The 25,267-nt window shown below is 38.7% G+C and overlaps 1 protein-coding gene across 25 annotated transcripts in view; it reads left to right on the plus strand.

Moving 5' to 3' along the window:
• Positions 1 to 25,267, plus strand: part of ARPP21 (cAMP regulated phosphoprotein 21) — a 154,644-nt gene that overhangs the window by 28,615 nt on the left and 100,762 nt on the right. For 20 of the 25 annotated variants that reach the window (XM_031024148.2, XM_081824054.1, XM_031024145.2 and 17 more), the window contains exons 2-9: positions 13,257 to 13,430; positions 15,223 to 15,389; positions 16,396 to 16,437; positions 17,214 to 17,303; positions 21,282 to 21,426; positions 22,853 to 22,931; positions 23,586 to 23,645; positions 24,372 to 24,512. In XM_031024148.2, the coding sequence (XP_030880008.2) occupies positions 15,261 to 15,389; positions 16,396 to 16,437; positions 17,214 to 17,303; positions 21,282 to 21,426; positions 22,853 to 22,931; positions 23,586 to 23,645; positions 24,372 to 24,512 (686 nt within the window). In that variant the 5' untranslated portion in view covers positions 13,257 to 13,430; positions 15,223 to 15,260. Of the gene's footprint in view, positions 1 to 11,519; positions 11,735 to 13,036; positions 13,172 to 13,256; positions 13,431 to 15,222; positions 15,390 to 16,395; positions 16,438 to 17,213; positions 17,304 to 21,281; positions 21,427 to 22,852; positions 22,932 to 23,585; positions 23,646 to 24,371; positions 24,513 to 25,267 lie in introns of those variants that run through there. The other 5 variants (XM_031024147.2, XM_031024146.2, XM_031024143.2 and 2 more) reach the window with 5 other exon arrangements.

Below are 25,267 nucleotides of genomic sequence, written 5' to 3' on the forward strand. Positions count from 1 at the left end.
ATGGTATCGATTTATTAGCTCTCCGAAATAATGCACTCTGGAAGCTAGGATGGGGGCAGGCATTTGCACACCATAAAGATCCTTGAATAGACACTGATCTTAAAAAGGCAGATCTTTACATGCTGGGTTTATAGCAGTTGTGTCCCAGGAATGGTGACTAGAACATCCCTGTATCACCTCTGACTTTGTTTTTATTCATTGTCGGGGGAGGGATCGTCCTAAATACAGAAGTATTCTTTTTTGTGGGAGTATATCCCTACTAAAATAAGGATAGAAAAAAATGGGGGTCACAAACCTTTTGGGGGAAATCTGTATATATTACTTCTAAGAAATATTGTATTTATTGCATCTTATATATACATATATCCCAGATGTGTATGTGTGTGTGTGTTTAGAAAGAGTTTGTATTAAGAAGATTAGAGGGTACACTTTAAATAGACCATGGTGAATATAATATCAGTAACTTATTATTGTCAGTCAGAAAAGAAACTTTTGCTCCAGTATTTATTTCAAGAAAAGCCTGCAGTTATCTTTCAAAATTCACTAAGAGACCTGCCCAAATAATTCAGTTGTAATGTTTTAAGGAGAAAAGAAAAAACAACAGAATAAATTTACTCCTGATTTGTTTATACAACTTTTGAAAAAATAAAATATGTGAAAATGCTGCATCATAACACTTTTTAAAAGAAAGCTTCCTAAATTTTCTAACCAGTTTTTAATAATGATACCAGGACACATAATTGGCAACAAAGCCCAGGCCATTCAACCAGGTTGTGCCCAGAGAAGGCCAGGTGATGAGGTATGTTTTAATTACAACAAGAGCACTCTCTTAAGGACAAAACTCTTCCAAAATGTGGCTCATTGAATTCATGTATAAATCCTACAGCATGCAGGGAATATCTAGATAGGCAGCACTTTTTTGAGGTTTGCAGAATCACCTTAAGTTTGGCATCTTGATGAGCACAGTGGATTACCAGCAGAGGGAATAGCCTACATGTTCTGCTCATGAGTTACTCTCCCCTTGATCGTGCTGGGGTTTATGAGAATTGGAATAATTGGGCCTGACCTGAAATTGGCATATGTGGGCAAGCCTCATAGGAGTAGTCAGGCCACAGAATTTCCAACAAAGAATCAGTATTTCCAGAGTTGAAATGGAACCTGCCAGGTTATAAGAATATTTTAGACCTCAGAGGATCATTTCAAAGACCTGGGATTGTACAAATTATATATGCACAAGCACACATGTATTCTGTCTCTCTCCCTCCTTCTCTCAATAGATGAGATGTCATCCCTCCCTCCCTCCCTCTCTCAATAGACGATAGATAGATGATAGATAGATACATAGACTTTCATCCTTACTTAGTATGTAAACCTTGTGAGGCTAGTCATTCATGTTAATATGCTTAGAATTCATTGGCACTTATACATTCAAATTACTTTTCTTGTCATCATATAGATTATTTTTGAAAGGTAACAGGATCCCATTATGTTCTTTACTTTCCTTATATCTTCTTTTTTTTTTTTTCCAGTGAAAATACGTAATCATTTGAAGTGCAGAGCACATTTTCCTACATACCAAGCTTTAGCAAATACAGGGCAATGCTATCCCTAACATATTATTTATCTAATGACCAATCCTGTCTCTGTTTAAATGTCAGTAATAATGGGTGATTGGCTCTTTTTGTCTTTCTAGTTTTAAATCGATTTGTAAAAATTAATTTGTTTTGCAGGCCTCGTCATGAATTCCTCCAAATAGTCCATGTGCCACTTTCACAGATTTCGCGTGTTGTTTCTGACAGTTGGGCCAGCCTGCCTGCCTTCTTCCCTTCTCTCCATCCCTGCCTCCTCCCCTTTTCTTTCTAATTTACCATTATGAGTAAAGAAAGGTTATGATATTTTTTTCCTCACTGTATAGTTTTTCCCCACGTTGAGGCCTTTTATAGGGCTTGGACTTTTTATTAAGGAGACCATATCCAGCAAAAACAGATTCTACTTCTGAGCACGTCTTGCGATGTATTATGAATACAATGACTGACTTCTTTTTTTATTTATGTTTAAAATCTTGAAGGTATCACAAATAAGCTGCAGCTCAAAAGCTGAGTATTGCATATTACATACGATTGGCAGATCTTTTATTTCTGTGATATATCAGATCACAAATTCGATTCTTTCCCAGACAATTTCAGCCTGGCATTTCCAATCTGTAGCCTGGATGTACATTCTTGCAAACTTATAACAACTGCATTCACGTATGTTTTCATTCTTTGGTGCAATACCAATTTCCAACCTCATTCCAGGGATCAGGCTGCCCTACTTTGTTGTAGGGATGCTACATCCATTTGATTTTTAAGCGCAAGTTTGCGTATCAGAGACATTGAAGTGGATGGGACAGCCTTATGCCTTATAGAAATGTCAGTTTGCATTGGGCCCCTAGCAGTTTTCTTCTACCGAAGTGCCTAGAAAGCAAGTAAGCTTCAAGACTATTTCATTTTAATGACATCATACGTGTATAAAGCAGATAACCCCTTCCAGACCCTTAGCTTAGGCATTATAGAATCCATGAATAAAATGAGCCCCGGTCTTCAACCTCGCCATCAGGAAGCCTTGGGAATTCCTGCAAACAGCTGGACCCTTTTCCTTCAAGAGTCACAGGAAACTTCAGCCCTGGGACCATAGGCTGATACCTCTCAACACTTTATGTTGAGACTGTTCATGTGTCTCTTGACTTGCATTAATCATTTCTTTCACATAGAATGGTTTCAGAACCTGCTTTTTCTCTTTCTTCATCAACGGCTAACTCTAGCAGGCTGTAATACCTTACAGAGCTTATGCCAGCTCGTATATTTATAAGATTATCAAAATGTATTAGGTATTTAAAAATATAGAGAATTTAAAGATGCAAAAAACCCATGTCCCTTGATGTGGGTTTCTCAGGGTGGAAGGGTCTTGTCAGAAGGTTTTACAGGGAACACCCAAGGTAGGAGAGTCCATCAAAGGAGAAGGCCTTCACCTGCAAATGCTTGTCATCTTGAATGCGACTAACTCTTTAAACTTTTAACTGTCCCTTTAAGCGAAAACATTTTGTTAAAAAAATAATAAAAACTTTACGTGAGGTTGGGACAGGGAGAAGAGGGAGACGTCATCCTGTCTGGCTGGCCTTTTGAGGAAGGGAGCAGTCATGTGATTGCAGTTTTGACACTGAGTGGTCTCAGGCAGGCCAACTTTGAACTGCAGCCCCTCTCCTTCAGATGACCAACCACATGCTCTCTTTAGGTTACTTTCCAAGTGTAGCATCTGGGGTCCAATCAGCACTGCCAAGGATGGCCCTGGAGCTGGAGGGCTGCCCAACACAAGCAGGTGCACACCAATTCATATGTCTCCTGGCTGAGCCCTGGGCGCTGCAAAAACACAGACTCTGGGCTGGAAGAGTTCCTGAAAACGTTTCCCTCCCAGGAAAATACCCATTTCTCCTTTAAGCAAACTGGTGGGGATCGTGCATCTGCGGCATGTTAAGCACCATCAACAGTATGAGATCCACCAGCCCTCTGTCCAGGGCATTACCCTCCAGTGGCCACGTTAGTCATCTGCCACATTTCTCCAGAATGCTTATATTTACAGCAGGATCAAAATCAAGCCAGACTCTTGGTGGCTTAGAAATAAAAGCGTGGAGACATTGTTTTGCATATTGGCCTTCGTTTCCTCTGCATTTGTTCTACCTGAGCCTCTGGGAGCCCTCTCTCTGTAGATAAGTAGCTCCTCCCACTTGCTGACTGCTAGCCTGTCTTCCAGGAAGGGAGGCACCATCTGAAGCCCTTTACCACCTTTCCTTCAGTGCTTGAGATCCTGAACGCACACACGTCCTGTGGTGGTTTTGCTGTTACTCTCCTACATTTACCTTTGAAATAGTCTTTCGAGATTTGTAATTGTGGGGAGGAAAAACTCCGACACAACGCTGCTACCCACCGGAAGCAAAAACATGCCAATGTCAAAGGCATCCATTTATTCAGCCTTTCAGTTGCATCTTCTTACAGGAAGTCTGAGGATAGCAGGACTTACTTATCGAACGCTTATATTCTTCTCTAGTAGACGTGTTGATCTCTGCACGGTGGCTTTTTCGTTTCCATGACTGTGTTTGCAGGGCTGTCCCTACATCATTTTGTGTAGCACTGTGTTCGGTGGTGTAGAGAAGGGAAAAACAAGCACGAAAAATACAAGGCTTTCGCATTCAAGAAGCTGGCACATGCAATGGAGAGAGATCACCTTCCTCTTTGTGGTGTGAACAGCACTGCACTTGGAGTGTGTCCCACTGCCATCTGAGAGGGGGGGTGACACGTGGGTGAGGGCTCCATAGAGGGAGCACTCAAGGAAGCTGTGTAATCAGTGAAAGGAGTAGATGCGGAGGAAATGAAAGGCACTACTTCTATTATCCCCTTTAGCCTGGAAATGTGAGCGAGGCCAGTTGAATTATGACAAGTCATGCATTTCGTTGATGCCATCACTTTTCTCAAGAAAACTCAGAAACTACCAATAGTCTGAAGAAACTTGCCTGTATGTGTGTTTTCTGTTCAGGGGGCCAACATTTTCCTTTTATCTTTAGTAAAAATGTCTTTCCATTGTCCATTTTCTGTTCATTGTATCTACTAGTTCCCTTAAGATTGCGGTCAAAATTATCCTTTGAGAACAGAAGACTTTGAGAAAAACTTAAGTCTCGGGTTAGCAGTGCTGTATGTTGTTTGTGTCATATGCTTTAGTCCTCTGGGTGGTTTTGCTTTTAAAGCTCCTCATCTGTTGAATTCTCTAGTTAGAATTGTAGCTCCTTCAGGGCCAGCACCACGTCTTTCCTTTCTCTAGCATCCTATCCAGAAGGTCATGGAATGTTCCACGCAGTAGATATTCCATAAATAAGCTCCCACTCTCTCTCCGATGGAAAGGGCCACTATCAGAGCCGTCTTGAGACCCATACATTCAGAAACATGTCATGGTTTTGCCCTTTTACCTTTCAGTGGCCATTGGGGGTTTTCCCATAACCCTTACCACATGGATTAGTTGGTCTCTGAGTGATTAGATGCCTTGGCTTTTAGGTGGAGAAAGCAGAAACCCAGAAAAGTCACCCAGCCATCACTGATTAGAATGCACACAGAGGTGGAGCTTCTTTCCTTCACCGAGTCAACAAGCCCTGCTACACCCTTGCCAGGCATTCTTCTCAGAACTGAAGTCAGTACAGAGATAAACTGAGACAGACAGAAATCTCCACCCCTGTGCAACTTAGGGAAGTGTGGAGGGAGAGTGATTTTTAGGACTTGATTCAAATATGGGGACTTGTTAAGGAATGACTTGTTTGCATTTCAAAGACCTGGGGGATTCAGTGATTGAAGGAGTCAACAACCAGCTGACTTCACACTTAAGAGACAGGACAAGTAGGCAGCTTGCTGTCTTTCCCCCTATAGGCTAGCAATGAATGGTGCGGTTGATAGGAGGATGAAATGTCATAAGCTATGGAAAACAGTCCAAAATTATCCATGTCAAAGTAAACACTCAAGAAAAGCATTTGTTGGTGTGGTTGTTGACTCCTGTTGAAAGAGCTTGCTGTCAGTATGCTAACGCACAGTCGAAGCCCAGAGAGCTACCCCCCATAAGCAGAAATTCCCTTCGTGCCCGTGTCTCCTGAAATTCCCCACACTGTACTTGGGATGGCAGCATACATCCGTTTCTGCTACATCTCTCCGTCCTGCGTCTCTCCCTCCCTTTTGGGAGTAGAGCACTCCCCCTGCAGTCAGAGACCCTTAAGACCCTCAGGACATTTTTGCGTTTTATTTTGGGGAAGCACGCTTTGATTTCTTTTCTCCCTTGGAAAACCTTTTCATTCTTCTGTTGTGGGCTGGGGGCGCCGGGGAGGCAGAGCTGAGGTCATGGGCAGGTAATTTAAACTCCTATGTTAATTCTTTTGATTAGGTTTGGTAATGGTGTTAGCTAATGATAATTCTGAAAAAGGCAACATTAGGCGTGAAATATTCATAATCTATGGCACCAAATACTACATCACAAATACTGACATAAGGAAAAATAAAGATATCATCGGGATGAAAACCTCTTATTTTTCCTAATTTACATTTGGGAAAAACATGAATTTTATGGTCATTTCAAACATCCAACAGAGTAACAATTTAACAATTTATCTTTGCTTTTATGCATTTTATCTACATGTCTCTTCCTTTCTTCTCTTCTGCAAGAAAGGTTTTAATAACTCAAACATTTAGCTCCCACTCTGCCACCTATCACTGCGTCACATTTGTTGAGTTTCATTGTTTTTGAAGTGACAGATGCTTCTTTCACTTCTTGTAGGAATGAAGGAGAAGAGTTCATGTCAGATGTGCTGAATAAAATTAATATTTCTCTCCTCCCTTTTTCTGAAGTGCCTGTTCTCTTCATGATGAATTTTTTAATTTTGAATCTTTTAAGCCAGAGTTGAAAATATGTGTTTTGTGACAAATCCTTGCTCCATTACAAGGTGTCTCCAATACAAATAACTGACAATAGATAATGGGTTATTTTCTTAGCATAAAGATCCTCCAAAAGAGGACATTTTTGAATACTGTATTGAACTGAACTGAATTTAGGATATGGAAATTTGAGTGCCTGTGTGATTAATAACACCCAAGCAAAAGTACCATTTCTGTTGGTCACCCCCCAATCCCTGAAATAGTGTTGCCTGTTGTAGATTACAGTGCAGTGATATTGAGAGAAATATTTAGGGTGAGTGTGTAACTCAGTGGGATTCCTGGAAGATCTAATTATTTAGGAACATTTTTGTTTTGGCAAAGTTATGATATCATTATCAACAAGATCCCAGCAGTGTTATTTAAGTTCACAAAAAAATTTTTTTAGTTATACTTGGAATTACAAGGCAAATCCCCCAACTCTGAGATCCTGATTTCTTTGCCTGAAGATCAGGGAGACATTCATTTCTAAAGGTTACATGTGTTCTGGCACCAGTGTGAATTCTAATTAATTGTTCCACATTAAAAATGTTTAATGCCTTCCTGCAAACCCTGGGCACACTTTATCTGGGAATCCTGCAGGCATGTGATTTCCTATATGGCTTCTGGAAAGATGGATACTGTGAGTTCTACAAGTAGAAGGAGGAAATTGGGCAGATAGCTATCAGATAACTTTAGGTGATTCTGACAATTATGGTTTCTGAGCTTTTAGGATTTTAAAAGAGAAAGACTGAGAAAAGTGTCTAGAAAACCACATATATCTTTATGATATGAGAAATAAAATTAGAGAAGAAACACATACATCATCAGACGATACATTTGTGCAGTTTCTGGGTGGTATTTAATGGTTCCTATGAGAGGGGGGAAGATAGTGGTCTAGTGAAAAACAATGTGTTGGTCTTTCTTACACTATCCTGGAAATTAATTGCATAGATTAGGTGAGCCTGGTCTAGATTTCTAAGAGAGTCATCACTAGCGGTACACAGGGTATTAAAAAGAGCTCTGATCCCCAATCAGAATGACAATGTTTTGACCCCACTCTGTCACTATATGTTTGTGGATCTTGCCCAGGTTACTGAAGTAATGTCAGCTAGATTGGCTGATGTCAAGGGTCTTTGCAGTGCCCCGGGTCTCTGGGTACTTGCACATTTTTTTTTTTCTCTAAGATCGTACCTGGCTGGAGGTAGATGATACTACTTCGTAAATGGATTAACCTTTCTTAGACTCTAAGATGAGATAGGACATGAAGGTGGTGAGTAGCCAGTATGGGTCTTAAAAGTTGAGACTTTTTATAATTTCCAAGAGTAGTCCCAGTCCCGGGGGTCACGCAGTCAAACCCATATCATCCTCAGTGCTTTCTCAAAGTCTTGGATTATTTTCAATTATGGCAGCAGGGCTATTAGCCCTGTTCTCTGTGGCATTGATTTTGGTCAGAAAATTCTCCTTTTCGGCAATAAAAAATATGCAAAAAAAATGAGTCGGTGACATGACAAGCTCCTACTGACCAGCTGCTCTGTTAAATCCAGCCCTCTCCTCCAGATTATTGACAGCCCCATGTTTGCATTGTGCTAAGAATGTGCCCAGAATTGTTTTTTTGTTTTTGTTTTTGTTTTTTTCAGTTAGAAATGGTGTCTGTTACTTTGTGTGGGGGAGAACACATTGACCACACACACATTGATTCTGGTAGAGGTGTAGTGGAAGGTTCTCTGAATAACACATCCTAACCTCTTTCTTCTTGAAATGTCCGCATTGGATAAAATAAATTGAATAGCAAAGCTTATCTTGCCAAAGACAAGACTGCTAAGATGATGGTCCCATTCATTAGATATCTATCTGAGTCCAGTACAAACCTGGGCAGGTTATTTCCACAGAACTTGCCTTTACATGTATGTGTTATCGATACATCAGAGGAAATTTGTAAAGTAGAATGACAGTTCCTCCTCTTGTACTATCATTTTTGCCTTTGATCTCTTTGTATGTGGGTTTATTTGTTTCCTTGTGATTTATATCATTTTCAGGGAGAAAAAGTTTTTGTAGGTTCTTTTTTATACATAATATACATAATATGATATTTATCATTTTAGCCTTTCCTAAATGTTCAATTCAGTGGCATTAAATACATTCACAGTGTTGCATAACCATAACCACATCTATACCCATAACTTTTTCATCATCTCCAATGAAACGTCTGTACCAATTAAATAACAACTCCTTTCCTCTTTACCTCCAACCATGGAGACATCTACTCTCTGTTTCTATGGGCTGGCCTATTCTAGGTACTTCATATAAGTAGAATCATACAGTATTTGTTGTGGCTCATAATATTTTCATAGTTCATCCATGTTGTAGCATGTATCTGGATTCTGTTCCTTTCTAAGGCTGAGTAACATCCTATTACACCTGTGTAGTGCATTCTGTTTACCCATTCATCTGTTGACAGACACTTGGGTTGTTTTCAACCTTTTGGCCATTACGAATAATTTTGCCGTGAACACCGTTGTACAAATATCTGTTTGAGTCCCTGCTTTCAATCCCCTTTTGGATAAACATCTAGGAGTTGAAGTACTGGGTCATATGGTAGTTCTATGTTTAAAAAGGTAGGGTCTTTTTTTTTTTTTTTCTTTTTCCCTAGTTCTAAATTTTGGAGCAAGACCAAGGCTAATTTCTCTTTCTTTGAATATTCTTTAAGCATTTGAAAATAGCTATGATGTCCTTTCTAAGTCTTCTCTTGTCTAAGCTAAAAATTCCAAGTGATGTAACCTGTTTTTTTAGAACTCAAATGAAGATCTTCTATCAACCCCAGCCACATTTCATGTCATTACTTTCATCACTTAGTTCATGCTATGGGGATATCCAAATAACTTGTTCTGGGATCCAGTGCATTAGACGCCTTTCCCAAGTTTATGTTTCCTACCTTTGAGATACACTGGGAAAACATTTAAGAATTATAAAAGCAAACGTCATCTTTCTTTTCCACTTCATGAATAATCACAAAGTGGATGGTGAAGATAAAATTACTTAATCCATCTTTAAAATTTCTCACAGGGATCCATTAGAAGTATTCAACTTTTATTTTGTATTTTTAGAAAAAAGTGTTTTGTTGACATTGTATTAGCTGATTTGAATACCATGTCATAAGGTAGACCATCCTTGTACATAGTAGAAGTTCCATAAGACTTGTTGTAAGAACAAAGAATGGAAACGTTGGCTTTTTGTCGTTGGCTGTTTTTACTGAGACCAGACCGCTCTTGTTTTAAAGGCACTTGTGATTATTGTGGGGGCTGTTTTTATGTCCAAAGCTGTGACATCCCTTATTTCCATTACTGGGATTCTGCTAAATGTTGATCTAAGTTATGTTTGTGTCTAGTTTACTATACTGGTTAAAGAAGAAAAAGTAATATTCTACATACGATCTACTACATGTTTATAAGCTGCCTAGCTCTTAAAACTCAAATAAGAATATTTATGTAAGATATTTCTACCCCTAAAGCCCTAGTATGAAAATTCCTTTTCTTAAATATCCCCCTAGGTTCTTCTTCCACAACAGTTGTCTAGTTATTTTGGCATTTGCTCGGGTAACTCAAGAATCTTACAGAATGCCTGTGTGTTGGGTTGACCAAAGAGTTTAGTTAGAGGGTAGAGCTCCTGGTTGACCATTTCTTGTATTGAAGAAGAAAATTTTCTTTGGGAAATTAAACTTATGTGAAAATTTGTTATTGATGTTTTGTCATCCCAGGAAGTTTTAAACTTGCTGAAGATGTTAGTCTGTACACTCTGGTTATCCCATGGTTGATCTCATTTCTGAAAGGGTCATATTCCAATTACGGTTTTTTTACTCTTTAAACTTAATTTTACATACTCAGAATATTTTTAAGCATTAACAGAATAACTGTTTTGAGAATAGGATGTGCCTTTAGTTTCTCAGGTGTCACAGTTTTCCAAAACCTCACACAGCCAATTGACAAATCAGTAATATCCCCACAATTTGCAAGTGGCATACAGTTGCAGAACTTTGACCAGTTTAAAAAAAAAGAAAGAGCAATACATTAGGGGAGAAACATTTCAATTGTTCAGATAAATGTTTGTTGATTGTGTCATTTCATCCTACATTACCTATATTGATTTGGGATAAGATTAGTCATCCTGTGTTCATTTTTACTAAAAGGATTATGAGGAAAGTGACTAAGAAAGTGAACTTCCCAACTTGCTAATAGATTTCAACTTTAATTTCCCATTTTGGATATCCCCTGAGAACTAAATCACTCTGGAATTTGAATCTAATCCTGAGCTTTCTCCACGTGACAGCCGAGCAGTTGCGCCTTTCTCCCCTTGCCCTGGCTTTCTCATCCCCGTGATCCCATGATTGCTACTATTTTCAACTCTAAAGTAAGCTCGAGAAGAAACAACCTAAATGTAATGAGAAGTGGTAGTGATTTTACTCATTTTCCTCATCGAAAACAGTTGACAGCACTGTTGATCAATTTCTCATAGCTTGTTTGGCAAGCAATTGACTGCCTTTGCTAAATACTCTCCCTTAAATTACGGTTGCAATATTGTTCCCACCGAAAGAACTACAGTAACTTCTATTTTGTGCGTTTGCATGGGGTCTCCTTTTGTTCCCTCCACCCCTCCCACTCCAACAATTGAAAGTTGGCCAGCATCCCCATTAATCAAATGTTGGATAAAAGGTATTTGTTAAAAATAGTTTTGCTTTTTTGTGAAAATGGAAAAAATTTGAACAGATTAAGATTAAATAGCAGTGGAAGAGTCGGGTAGTTTGGCGAACAGAAAGCTGGAGTAGAGTTGATTTCCTGGCACTGCTTTCTTCGCAAAGAGAACAATTTTAATCAGTTACAAAAATATTTGTGATCCATATGTTCCTCTCTGCTCATTCCCATATGCCCATATTCCCTTTTATCTCGGTAGATGATGACTTTATGATTCAGGCATGCAAGAATAATACCTCGCTGACTTTAGAGCTCAGTGCTATTTCAAAACGTGTCCTGGTAATTACGCACACACATGTATCCAGGCTGTTCACGCTTTGAGTTGGTTACGTGAATATCAGTTTGTTCTTCCTTTTTCTTCATGGAAAGAATTATATCTTGCATCCACCTACTGGGGCTGGAATAATGCATCTAAGGCTTAGATTTGAAAACAGCATTGCCATTCACCTGCTGGATTAAATGCCACTGTACAAATATGAGGATCAGAGAAAAGAAGACAAAAAGATTGAGGTGATCGTTGATAACTTCATTTTCTTTGGGAAAAGGAAAACAGAATCCAAAAAGCATGTGGTAATTCCATCCATCACTGGTGCCTATTCTGAGACATATTAGATAATGGGCTGGTTACTTAAATAGATCTTAATTTTAAGACATGTTGACTTCTATTTAATATTGAGTGTTAGTCATAGTAGCCATGGTGAAACTGGGCAAAATTGAAAAATTAAAATGACTGTTGATTAGCGATCCATTTTTGTCCTCAATGCATGTTTGCTTATCTCTCATAGCTATATAATGTCTAACAACCAAAGAAACATACTGTAAAGCCAAATTGGCCATTCTGATAACGCAACAACAAAGCTAGAAATTATTGACTGTATTAGTGATCGCATTTTCAACAGTTGTTTCTCTCTTGCACAACAAATGGTGTTGTAATCCAATATGTTGTTAATATAGCCACAGCAAAATCCGGTGAGGAACCGGCTGTGCTCATTTAAACTTGGGAGGGGGGCAGCAACGGGGAGGCAGGGAGTGTTTTTCAACTACAGACAAAATAACTGAGATGCATTTAGTGTTTGCAAAGATGGATGTGTGATGGAAGAGGTGTGCATGCTGTTGGATTTAGCAGGTGTGCCCCAGGGTTGCAGCAGAAGGGAGAGATACCGCTTGGTTTTGGCAAATATTATTAGGAATCCGTCTCTGTGTTTGCATTCAAGCTATCTTTGCCGCTGCTCCTGTAGGAGTTGTGAGAAAAAGAAAGTGCACATTATAGCGTGGATTGTTTTCAACGGGCTCAAAGTTTGCAAATCTGTTGAATCCCTCTGACAGTCTTTCTATGCTGTCAAGCAGAATGCCCAGCTGGTGGTGGCAATCCTGATGGGGAGGGAGAGGAAGGGGGAGACTGTGTTCACTGCCCGACAACAATATTAGGAGTTCATCTTTCCATACTGTAAGCAGGGAGGAAAGAGCTCTCTCAGCCATGCCATTGTGAAAGTTTTCTTTTTTCTTTTTTTTTTTTCACTTTTATAGATAATGCCCGTTAAATCGAAATCTTAAAATACACTTCATTAGGATAGCTTTCCTAAAGAAAGGAGTCTCAGAAATAGCAATAAAGTATATTATATTAACTTATAATTAAAACAAAAGCTTTGGTTAAAAAAGGAGGCAAGATTTTAGCTCATAGGTGATCTGGATTCTCATTGAGGCAAACACACAGGCTTGTTTTTTTTTTTTTTTTAATATAAAGTGCGAGATTTCACTAAAAAAGGTTAAAATTGAAGTGAGTAATCTTCGGTGCATAATGCAATTGTTAATTTTAGCTCCCTGCGTGGGTGCCGCTCTGACTTGAACAGCCGGGCTGTAGCCTTCATTAGAGAAGAAGCAGGCAGCCCAAGACAGGTGGGGCTGGATCAAGCTGTGAACGTGATTTGCTGGAAGCTGGTCATTAGTGTTAGAAATCTGGTCTTATTTATTTGGTCCTTCACCCTGCCATGACTATTGCAATTATTATTATTGACTTTTCATCTTTTTTCAGGTTGACGATGTGTCAAACTGTGTAAGGGAATCGCATGGAGATGGGCATTCCGAACTGTTAATGGGGACATGGGACTCCAGTTGTCTCTGATCACTTGTGTGGATTTTCCCGGTGTAGAACGACAGAAGCCGCTAGTAAGTTGCCAAGACCTACAGCAGGAATTCTGCACGAAAGGTAAAGGCCTTGTTGTCCTGCTGTCATCTCATCTGTATTTTGTTATCATATAAATGTGCCTGTTGGCAGAGAAGAGGTCATTCAGTGTAACCAAAACAGACAGGATCTAGAGCAGGGACTCAATTGGCTCACAGTTTATAAAATTAGAGCTCAATTTGTTCATTCCATTTTAAATCTAGTCACAATCTGCTTTTATATGGAAATGCTTTGAAGACAGAGTTAGGGCAACAGACGTCCATCTCCTCCTCCCCCTTCCCAATACCTTGAGAAACAAGCTGTTTGCTGTGGAGAAACAGAACCGTTGTTAACTACACACAGAACCCCTCCAGTGTCACTGAAATATGAGGAATCTATCTGAATACACTGGATGGGATGTCCTCAGATCTCCCCAAACTTAAAAGCAGTCCTCACCAATAACTTACAGACTCAAACCACCATCCTTTAGAAAACTCTTCCTTTTACATTCCCATAATCCTTTGCCAAGTAAGCCTGCATTTTTTAAAGATATCATTAGATACCATCTGTTCTGTCACGGTAGATCTTAGCAAATTTGCAACAGAAATCGCCATGGTTTAGATTTTTTCTCATGTTTCCCATATCCAGTTGGAAATAAAGTTACTGAATTAGTAAATGGTAATTAAACACTCCCAAGGAAACCTATCCCTGATTTGTCCAATAATCATTACCATTGTAATGACTGGAAAGAGGACAGTCATTGTTTGGGAACTTCTGTGGAAGAACTGACTTTCTAGGTCACATTGTTTTTCTTTTTCTTTTTCTCTTTTTCCTTCCTTCCTTCCTTCCTTCCTTCCTTCCTTCCTTCCTTCCTTCTTTCCTTCCATATTTCTTTCCTTTCTCTCCTTTTTTTCCCTCACATCTTAAAAAAAAACTGAGGAGGAAGTAAATGCTAAATTATTCATGAACCTCATTTGACAGCATATCAGAAGGGGAAGTGTCAGGGGTTGTATGGAGGCAGGGAGAAAAAAAAAAATAACAGGCTTTAACTTTGAAAAGCCATTTCCAGCGTCTGGGTAGTAGTGTACTGTGGGTCTGGAGTAGTGGGGTTCAGTGGATATAGCGTCATTAAAACTGCCTGCCAGAGACTTGCTTCCACGGGGTCTAACACTGGCAACTGCAAGGCGCTCGGGAAAGCACTCTTGCTTTTAATAATGTAGCTGTCAATTTGAAGCCTGAAAATGTTGGCCCTGAAAGGTTTATTGCCAAATTTAGATCTTATATTTACATTGAATTATTAGCTCTTAAATTGATTTTTGCCCCTACTTGCAGAGTATGCGGTATTCCTTATGCCTTAGGAAGGCATGTCGGTGGGTTGAAACTTGCAAATCATTTTTGAATCATCTTAGACATACTGCAGAACACCAATACCCGCTCTGGCCTCAGCAGCTGAGGGTCATCTCTTCAAGAGATGGAGCAATACTCTCTTTTTCTCTTTCTTCTCCTTTGTACTGGGGCATAGGGACTGGTAGATGTGTGGGAGTTCTGTGTCTCCGTTTAAGATTTGTTGATCCATTTCAATGGCAAGGTGTATTCGCCAGTGCGTGTGTTTGGGTGAGGAGGGGGTGTGGATAGGGCGACTGAATCTGCCTCATGCGTTTGCCTTGGGTACTGGATTTGATCGTGCTTTCCTTACTCGCCTTTCCTGTAAAATTGGCAGAGATGCCAGAGTTGCTTGTGTGAATTTGAACACAAAGGGAGAAATGAAATACCGCAAGAATGATAGGAAGTGCTTCACCGTGCACTGACTTTAGGTTCTGACTTCTTAACCTCGCAGGGCATCACACCTTGTTATTTTAACTTGCGTCTGGGAGAATGTCTGAGCCAGGAGACCTGAATCAGGCAGCAGTGGAGGAGGGCGGGACTGAACAGGAGTCTGCCACCCCGGAGAACGGCATTGTGAAATCTGAGAGTCTGGATGAAGAGGAGAAACTGGAACTGCAGGTGAGCTTGGAAACCCTTTCTGTCTGCCCAACTCGCACCACTGTGCTCAGTTCCTCTCTTTCATAAGCAGAATACTTTGAAGGTTTTCTTTTTTTTTTTTTCATTTGAGAGTTTGACTAGTAAATGAATAGGAAATCCATAAAGCTACTCCTCTCCTTTCCTAATTATTTATTACTTTTTTTTCTGACCAAAAGGTGCTCTAAAATGCCCTTTGAAATGAAAAAAATAACCAGAGATCGTGTTTAATGACTGAATTTGTGCACAGCATCTCCAGAGTGATTTCCAGGCCATCTCAAGGAGCTTGTGAAGGATTTCTTCCTGAGGCCGCTTTAGGCTAGCTGAGTTTTAAAAATGGATTTGCTATTCCAGGGAAAGCTGAAGTCCCAGTTTATGATAGACAAAGAAAAATCAAAGACCTGAGCTCTGTGGACCTCTGAGGGCAGGCAAAGTTTCAATTCATATTAGCAAACAAACTTAAGCCCTAGAATTCACAGCCAGAGAGAGAGGAAGCGAGACAGAGATAGAGAAAACCCTAGAAAAGGGCGGGTGGGGGGTATTGGGTGTGATTGACTGTACTGAAAAGGTGATATGATTAAATACACCATGATTTATGAGAGCAAGAGTGTTGGTAGAGGGAAAACAAACTGTACTTGCAAATAGCCTGTATTGATTTTTCTTTGACCCAAACTACAAAAGTGTTTGCTCTTTTTATATACCAGTGAACAAAGGCAGATAACCACATAATGGCCAAAAGCCTTCAAGGTCAGCTTCCCTGACGCCCCTCCCCCCATAGCTGCTGTAAGGAGAAGGAGCTAAAAGTTAAGAGGTCAAAAGTTTGGGGGAGAGAGGGAAGGGGAACCCTCCCCCAGTGCTTATAATATCTTATTGTTACTCTTGATTTCTGGACTCTAGTGACAACACCTCTCTCTCTCTCTCTCTCTCCCCCTCTCTCTCCTGTGTTGGTTTACTGTCTGTTTGTTTGTTTTACTTTGTTTCTAACATACAGAGGCGGCTGGCAGCTCAGAATCAGGAAAGAAGAAAATCCAAGGTAGGGTTCTGGAGATTACCCACTGACCTGATATCATGGATGTTAGTTGCATATTTCACATTGGGGTTAAACATGTTTGCCACGATTTCAAATGGTCATGTGTGGATCTTGGCTCTACTGGCCCTGTCCCCTTTTAATGGGGTCTTGTTGACACTTCTTGTCTCTCTTTCTAGCTCTGTATGTTTTTCAATTAGAGCATTTAGGGTTCCCATAGCCGCAAATGTATGTACCTGATCTTGTTTTCACAGTTGCAGATTTGACAGCGCTTTACAAAATGAGTAGCTGCTTGTTTTGCTTTCATTTTAAATAAAATCTGGGGTAGATGTTTTAGTCTCGCTAGTTGATTTCTCCCTTGAAGTGAGCAGGTGCTGGTGTTTAGGTCCCTTTCCTCATCTTCTTAAACATCTTTTCAATCCCATCTCTCCCTAACTCAGTTTTAGTAGAAATTAATTTCCGTCATCTTTTTCTCCTTACATTTTCACAAAGTGGCAGCAATTCATTTTTTTGTATGTTTCCAGTGTGGATGGGCACAGTTTTCTAAAAGTGCCCCTTAAATCCATGTATTCACATTCTCCTCCCCTGCATCCCCACCAACACAGGGCTCTGAATCTTGAAGCCAGTGTAGACAGACAGCACTGAGCAGCCAATTTGAAGCTCGGTTTTAGAAATCTGGTTTGGGAATGTCCTGGGAAGGTAGAGAGGAGTTGACAGCCGGAGAATGTTTTCTGTTTGTTGTCTTTATTTTCCTTGCCTTGCCTTTTTTTTCCCCTCCTCAGTCAGGAGCAGGAAAAGGTAAACTGACTCGCAGTCTTGCTGTCTGTGAAGAATCCTCAGCCAGGCCAGGAGGTGAAAGTCTTCAGGATCAGGTATACCCCCTGTCATTTTCATTAACTGCATGGATGGGATCTGTCTTTGTGTGCATGAGTAGAAATCTGGTATTACACAGTGTTTTGGGGGAGAAAAAAAATAAGCAAAGAAAGACATAGTTTCTGGTTTCATCCCCTGCTTATGAGACATTCTAAACTAGCTTAACAGTTTGTCACAGAGTATTACGTTTGTTTTTTTCCAGACTCTCTGAAAACTGCAAATGGAAAGGAATTCAAAAGAATTTAGATAAAAAACTTAAAAAGTAAGCACGGTAGTGCTGCATTTCCTCACAGCCTCTCTCTTGATAAGACTGAACCAAATATAGTCCTAAGTATCCTGTCTCCTTCCTTATTGGAGATTCTTACCTCTCACTTCCCCAAAATACACTTGCCTATAAGAAACACAACTCTTGGCTCTTAACGAAACTTTGGAAATAGTGAATAAGGTGCATTGAGCTTTGCAGACGTATTTTTATGGCCTTTGGTAGAGATGCTGAATACTGAAAAAAATTGTCCAGAAATGAATCTGAGGTGATGGTGAATTTCATATTATTAAATTTATATGAATTTAATATTATTATATATCGCTGTGGATCTTTCCACTTATTTTTGCTCCTTACAGGAAGACTATTAGGGTCTGAAAATTCGAATTCTGACAAAACCCTCCCGTGACCAAATGGGGACTTCATATTGTATTTATTTTTGTTTGCCTTTTAGGCATCATATTAGCTTTTATAAAAATAGTTTAGCAGCTGAAATTTTCCTTATTTTATCAGAGGCTGAGAGAAGTCGAGACAAAAGTAAAATGATTTATCTGAACCCAGGGGAGAGAAAATTGATTAAGATATCATTATTTTTGTTTGGGCTTGTTTGCTTTCCTCTTTTTACTTTAATTGAAATACTCTAAATTCTCCTCATGGATACAGAGAGCATTAAGAGCACTTTCTTTAAAAGGACCAAAAATAAATACCTTATAGATTTTGTCCTAAGAGTATTTTTTTTTCCCTAGCCTCATTTTCTTATCGTGCCACTCATGTCGTAAGGCATGGACAGGCTATCTTTCTCTAGCCATCACTATGTTTCATACACAAGCTTTATTTTACTTGGGCTCTGAGAAATGTGTGGCTTTTCTTCAGCATTTTATTTGTGCTTCTATTTTTAATGGAGACTGAAAAGGGGGACTAATGCAACTATCACGGCTTGTATTATTAAATGTTGATTGATGGCTTATAATGTACTGCACACGATATATGTTAACTCCGCGGAATGACAGACTCTGGGAGAAGTCATGCCCCAGTTGTCCCCCACTCCTAATACCAGGCAGAGGAGGACAGCCTTTATAGACCTAATCTGCTTTTCATCCCATTTGACAAGGTACCAGGAGGAAATTTTTTAAGAGATCATCTGTATCATAGTGCCCGTCCTGGACCTAAGTCTAGTTTCTCCATACAATTGTGCAGAGAAATAAGATGCAATCAGTGCTTTGTTCCTGCTGGTTTCAAGCTCAGTGACCAAGACTAGCCGTGTAGGAGAGAATTAGAACTTGTGCACCTCTCTTTGGGCTGGCTGAGGGGTGGTGGGAGCAGGCGTCCGATAGAAAATACCCAGACACACATATTAGCAAGTGGGCATGTGACTTGTTAGAGAATAAAGAAGCAGACCTTTGAGCTTATATGCAATGCCTTCATTAGGTACCACCGGCACTTACAAAATGTGGGAACTGAATCCCAGAGAACCCTGGCAGAAGTATACAGTATATGGATTGTATTGCTTCCCTAATATTTGTATATTCACAGTATTTGAAAACTGCCTTCATTTTCCTGTGTGGGAAAAACTCTTGCTACCTGTATTACTTGATCTCAGACCCATAGCTGATGGTTCAGTCTGTCCTTCAGTTAAAGGAGTTTTGCTTTTCTAATGTTATACTATTTACCTATCAGTGTATTACTGTGACTTGAATCATTCTTTTATTGTTGTTGGATATAAACTTATCCTGTACCAATGTATTTATTAACACTTGTATTTTATTATTGAGCATATCAATAAAAATATTAAAAAATAACAGATTGTTTTTTACCAACTCTATAGCACTTTTGTGTGTTCTTTCAACACCATAATGTATATTTATGTATAGAAAAGATAGGTATTTTTCTGAGAATACTATCTGTCCACACATGGCGTGAGTTTGTACTTTTTTTTTTTTTTTTTTTCTGGTGGAAGATGTCTTTTAGCCTCTGCTCGTATTTATGCTTCCTAGCCTCTTAGATTGTAGATTCAAATTGACAGAGGCTGGGTGATGCAAGAGGTTTTGAAGAAGCAATGAGACCACTCCGATGGCCTGGTGCCCTCAGTTTCCCCTCCTGATCAACTATTGAATTGATTCTTCCCCACCCCCAACTGTATTCTCTGAACCAGAAATGTTGCAGCTGTCTCCTTAGCAAGCAGAAGCAAATCAAAACCTTACAATCTGCCCGAACCTTTGCAGACTAAAGGCATTTCTGTCCCATATCACATGACAATAGAACCCATAATCAAGTTACACTCAGTTTTACATATTTTGCGTAAGTCTATCCCTAGGATAAACACGTGGATGTCAGGAAATCTGGCTAGGATAAAAATCTATCATGAGAACATGTTTTATTTTATCCTCTCTATCATATGTCTTTTCAGCCCTGGTGCCTTTTTATTCCAGCCAGGAGTTCACAGTGGAACCCCTCCTAAAAAGCAAACTTGATTTCGGGGGTCTTGTTTTATGCTTGTTAGATTAGCCAGGTTTACCAAGAACCCTAGGAATCCTAGGATGACCATAATTTGAGGAGGTTCAGGCATTGCTTTAGTCACATGTATAGGAACATTAGTTTAGTTTTTAGTGAGAAACACTATTAGTCATTGGGAATTTTTTTTTTTTTACATCATGAATTTTAATGTCACTAGTAGAAAAAAGCTTTCCCATCAAATGATCTCTTACATAAGAGAAAGCAGACTTAATGTTGGTTAATTTGTCATAGTTTTAATCATAGCATAGGTTTTTCATGAAACTTCTTAAAAAGTATGATTTGGCTCATTCTTCTTCAAAACAGTGAAGATACTATCAACCACATGGCTGATATGTGAGTTAAAACAATCTGTCTCCAGTGCAAAATAAATAAATATAAAAACGGATCCAGTCCCCATACAGTAAAGGGTCAGTACTGTGCCAAAGCATCAGTTCAAGAGAATTTTACATTTTGGAAAGAATTGACTGATAAAAAATTAAAATAATATTAAATATTTATATTTAATTGATGGGAAATATAGTTCTGCTTTCTAAAAGGCGATGCTGATTCTAACCATACATTATGATGACTTATTAATGGAGTTTATAAACAAGGTGTGATAATCATCCATACCTGGGATTCCTGCATTTAGATAGCTTGGTTTTTCTTAATAGTAGAAATCATTGTCGATGTGGTTCTAAAACAGACTTTTTATTGTAAATTGGCTATTAAGGCCTTTATGTCTGTTCTATCTGTAATTACGATTCGTAATACCTGTCTGTCTATGTTTGTGCAGATTTCTCCTTATAAGGAATTATAGAAAAGAACTCAGAAGGCTTTTTTTTTTCTTTTTTTGAGACATGGCAGTGGCCGTGACGCAAGCTTACTGATAAGGAAATGTTTCCTAAGTGTTTAAAAATAAACCTGTAGGGAAAATAAGAGGTATGATCTAGGGGAAGTAACTTGCTTAATGTTAATATTCATGAGGCCAAGTGTTAGTACTAGATGTTTCTCATGACCTCCCATTGACTTCTGAAGTTTAATTCACCTTAAAGGGCAATTATTTCTCTGACAGGTTTAATTTTTTTTTTACCATTTCAGAAAAAAAAAAAAATCTGCTCCTGGCTTTCATTTTCCTGTACTTAATAACCTCTATGCAAAATGGAAACCAGACAGAGATTCTTAAATCTGGCCCTAAATTATTATATTTTTTCCCCAACAGGAATCAATTCATTTACAGCTTTCCAGTTTTCCCAGCCTGCAAGAGGATGATAAATCTAGGAAAGATGACTCAGAAAGAGAAAAAGAAAAGGATAAAAACAAAGATAAAACCTCTGAAAAACCCAAGATCAGAATGTTATCAAAAGGTGAATGTGAACATGTTTCCTTAACTTACTGAATTTGGACAGATAAATAGTCACAGAGTACATCCTAGATTTACACACGTATTCACCTGCCACCAACGTCTGCATATACTTCTATATGTGTACATGTGTGTGTGTGTAAAAGATGTGAACTCTATTTCCTTTCTGTTCATGGTGTCATTTTTTGTGTATCCAGAAAGGTTAATTTTAGGATCACTTATCTCTTTGGATTTTCATTTGGGTCTTCTGTTTTCGATGATAAGTTTGTACAAATGACTGAGTATAAATCTGCTCTTAATTCAGGTTTATTAATCCAATTAACTTGGGCTGATGAACAGTAATGATACCCAGTTCTATATCTCAACTTCTATGTTTATCTTAAAAGACAGACAATAGATTAGCAATTCACAGCAGGTAAGTGATGTCGTCCCCAAAGCACAGACGTATATACATCAGTGTCAATGGACTACGTGATTAACATTGTATCTGCCACAAATGTATTTGGTCTCTGCAACCCACATGACCGCCACATCATGTCTGACCTAAAAAAATATACACTTCTACTCCAATAGTAAAAAAAAAAGCTATACCTTCTAAAACCCCAAGCCCATAGTCCAGACTTTTCAAATTGTGGCCATACATACAACTGTACAAAAATAAAACCAAAAAAAGGAAACAAAAGTTAAAATAAAACTAAGTTAAGTTGAAATGAAGAATACCGTGAATAAATAGCTTTGCAGTAGACATTTTTTTTTTTTTTTTTAAATAACCGAGAAAGAACAGGGCATCCAATCAGCTGAGGAATGATGACTGCTTATATTATGCCCTGTAACAATGTATCTGCTTATAATGATTATCTCTGCTACTGAATGTCTAAAACGCAAGGTGTGACAGGAGTAAAGAAGTGCAGGTTCCTAAGATGACTTTAGGAATTAAGCTTTAGCCAGCATCAGAAGATTTGAAAGACTTGGAAATGTTTAGTGCCCTCCTGTGTTTTGTACTGATGAATATTTAGACGGTCTCATCACAGAACTTTCATTTTTGCCTTCTCTGTTTGAAGAGAAAAAAGGAATCTGAAACTCTTGAAAACTCTCTCTGTGGGTTGGTAGTAACTGTCACGTGGAGGCCCTGGCCTTGCTGATTGACGGCAAGGCATGAACACGTGACATTTCACCCCACCCACCTCCTGCCCGACTGTGCCCGCATCCCCTCCTGTGACAGCCGGATCTTTCCACACTCAGGATCTACTGGGTTCCTCCATCTCGAATCTGGTTTTCATTCTGGTGTTACGCTGCCAATTTGCTAGTTTCGAAACATGTACCTTCACGCCAATAGCTTCACCTAAAATTTACCCAGCAGGAGGGAAACCTTTTTCACCCTCCCTTCCCCATCAGCATTCCTGACAATTTCCTCCTGCTATTTGTTTCAGATTGCAGCCAAGAATACACGGATTCTACTGGCATAGACTTACATGAGTTTCTGATTAACACATTAAAGAATAATTCCAGGTAAATTATTAAATAAACCTCTTATTTTTTAAAAGAGTAAAGTAGAATATTGTGAAGTCATGAGTCCAAGCATTTCTAAGTAGAGTTGTAAAATGCAGGCACCTTTTCTAATGTCCTAAGCTATCTCTTATATTTTCTCTTTTCTGTTTGCATGTTTACTATGTATAGATAGTCTTAATTCCTGGGTAGTTACTCAATGAGTAAATTATAGTTTACAAGTTCTGCTTTCCTGGTCACAAAGAGATACTGATTAAGGGGAAAAGATAGAGAATGAAAGTCAGTGTTAAATAAATTGATTATGCTCTACTGCAGTTCTATAACTATTTACTTGGGCTTTGCTTTGCTCCAGTTTCCTATTAATTTAAAATATACAATGTATTTGATGTGTCTTATGGGTTTAACACCTTACATGTCTTAATTAACATTAAAACTGCAGAAGTTTCAATATTACAAAATACTTAACAAATGAGATGAGAAATATCTTCAGTAGGATGAAACCACATGCATATGGACAGCATATTCTAGAGAAGAGTTAGGTAAAGATTTATAGTCACATCAACTTAACCAATCTTTTTCAGGCATGCAAATGAACTTTTTAGGTCTTTGGGAATGGCAAGTGCCTCAAACCTTTTCATTTTAACATTTATTTTGCAGGGACAGGATGATACTCTTGAAAATGGAGCAGGAAATTATTGATTTCATTGGTGACAACAAGTATGTTATATTGCAGTGCTGATTAATTTATATGATGTGCTTAGTTTGGTATTTGGGTTTAATTATTCATTCTGGAAAGATTTAGGGATAGATAAAACATTATTTAATATGTTTGCCGATTTGTTAAATGGAGACGCTATTAGGATTAGAAGCTATATATTGATGGGAATTGTTGCTTGGACCACGTGTGCTTCTGCTTGTTAAATTCCTGACAAAATGGCTATAAACGGGGGGCCGCTGATTAGCATAGAGTAGCTGTGACAAGAAGCAACCCTTTTCATTTTTATTATAGTTTTTTAATGGGCTCCAGATGGCTGCAGTCGGTTATGCCTGGTCATAACTGTGCTGCTTTCAGTGTAAACCGTGTAATGACATATCTCCAGATAGGCATCTGCAGTCACATACTATGTCATATCATTTGTCCCAAGCCTGGCTCCGTTCATGAGGTATCATGGACCAAAATAGAATACTTTCCAAAAGACATTAAGTTCTCTTTGCTGCGAGAAATGTGCAACTATGAAACAAAGATACTTAGTGTAGCTTAATCAATAAATCCATAATAAATGGAAAATTGTCTGGAAATGAGGACATGAAGTGTGATGCCAGAGATGAAATAAGCTGTGTGCTTTGGATGAAAAATGAATGGTTTTGTGTGTGTACTTATAGAATGTCCTATAGGCCAGAAACACAAATGTTGATCCCACTGTTTCTTGTATTCCTTTCCAGCAATCATTATAAAAAGTTCCCTCAGATGTCATCCTATCAGAGGATGCTTGTCCATCGGGTGGCAGCTTACTTTGGGTTGGATCACAATGTGGATCAAACAGGGAAATCTGTTATCATCAACAAGACCAGCAACACAAGAATGTAAGCCCATCACTGCATTTATTTAGCATTTTCTTTTTCTCTTATGGATTCGTTTATAAGAGCATGATATAAAATTCAAAGTACATGACATTTAAAATGTGCAGTGTTATTTATCTCTTGCACTTAGCAGCGGTGTGTGGCATTTATCTGCAGAAGATTATCTGAGGACCGGGAAAGTTTATAAAATCTGGGCAGTAAAGTGGGTTTATTCCCAGAATTTTACATAGCTCCTAAAACATAATTGTCTTTCTTCCATCAATACTCCATGTGATTACAGAAAAAAGCATGGGACATTTTATGTCAAAGTATAACTCAAATTCAAAAAACAGACATTTTAAAACAGCAATGACATATGCAGGATAATTGTCCTTTTCTTTCCTTTTCTGGTTTGTAGACCTCTGTCTTATTATGGTTTCTAGAGTAACAAAAAGTTCTGCACCCAGAGAGGGAAATCCTGCACCTTAAGTCCCATTTTTTTACTTACTAGCTGTGTGACTTGAAACAAGTCAGTTAAAATCTGTCATCTCGTTTTTTTTTTTCCACCTGTAAAAGGAGAATTATCTAAGTTCTAGCTTTAAAAGGAAGGTGTTTTATTTGTTTTTGCTCCTTAAAATAATTGTTTGCTTCTATCTTAATATCTTTTCACGTCCTGTTGAGTCACCAAAAGCATAGGATGAGTAGTCATTTGCTTTGGAGATTTGGACCTGGCTCTCTTAAAGGCATGTATGTTTTAAGCACAGTGCAAAGCCACTTTT

This window comes from Leptonychotes weddellii, chromosome 1 (genome assembly GCF_054177405.1).
Source record: "Leptonychotes weddellii isolate Sample4059 chromosome 1, ASM5417740v2, whole genome shotgun sequence".
In the NCBI taxonomy this organism is placed as follows: domain Eukaryota; kingdom Metazoa; phylum Chordata; class Mammalia; order Carnivora; family Phocidae; genus Leptonychotes; species Leptonychotes weddellii.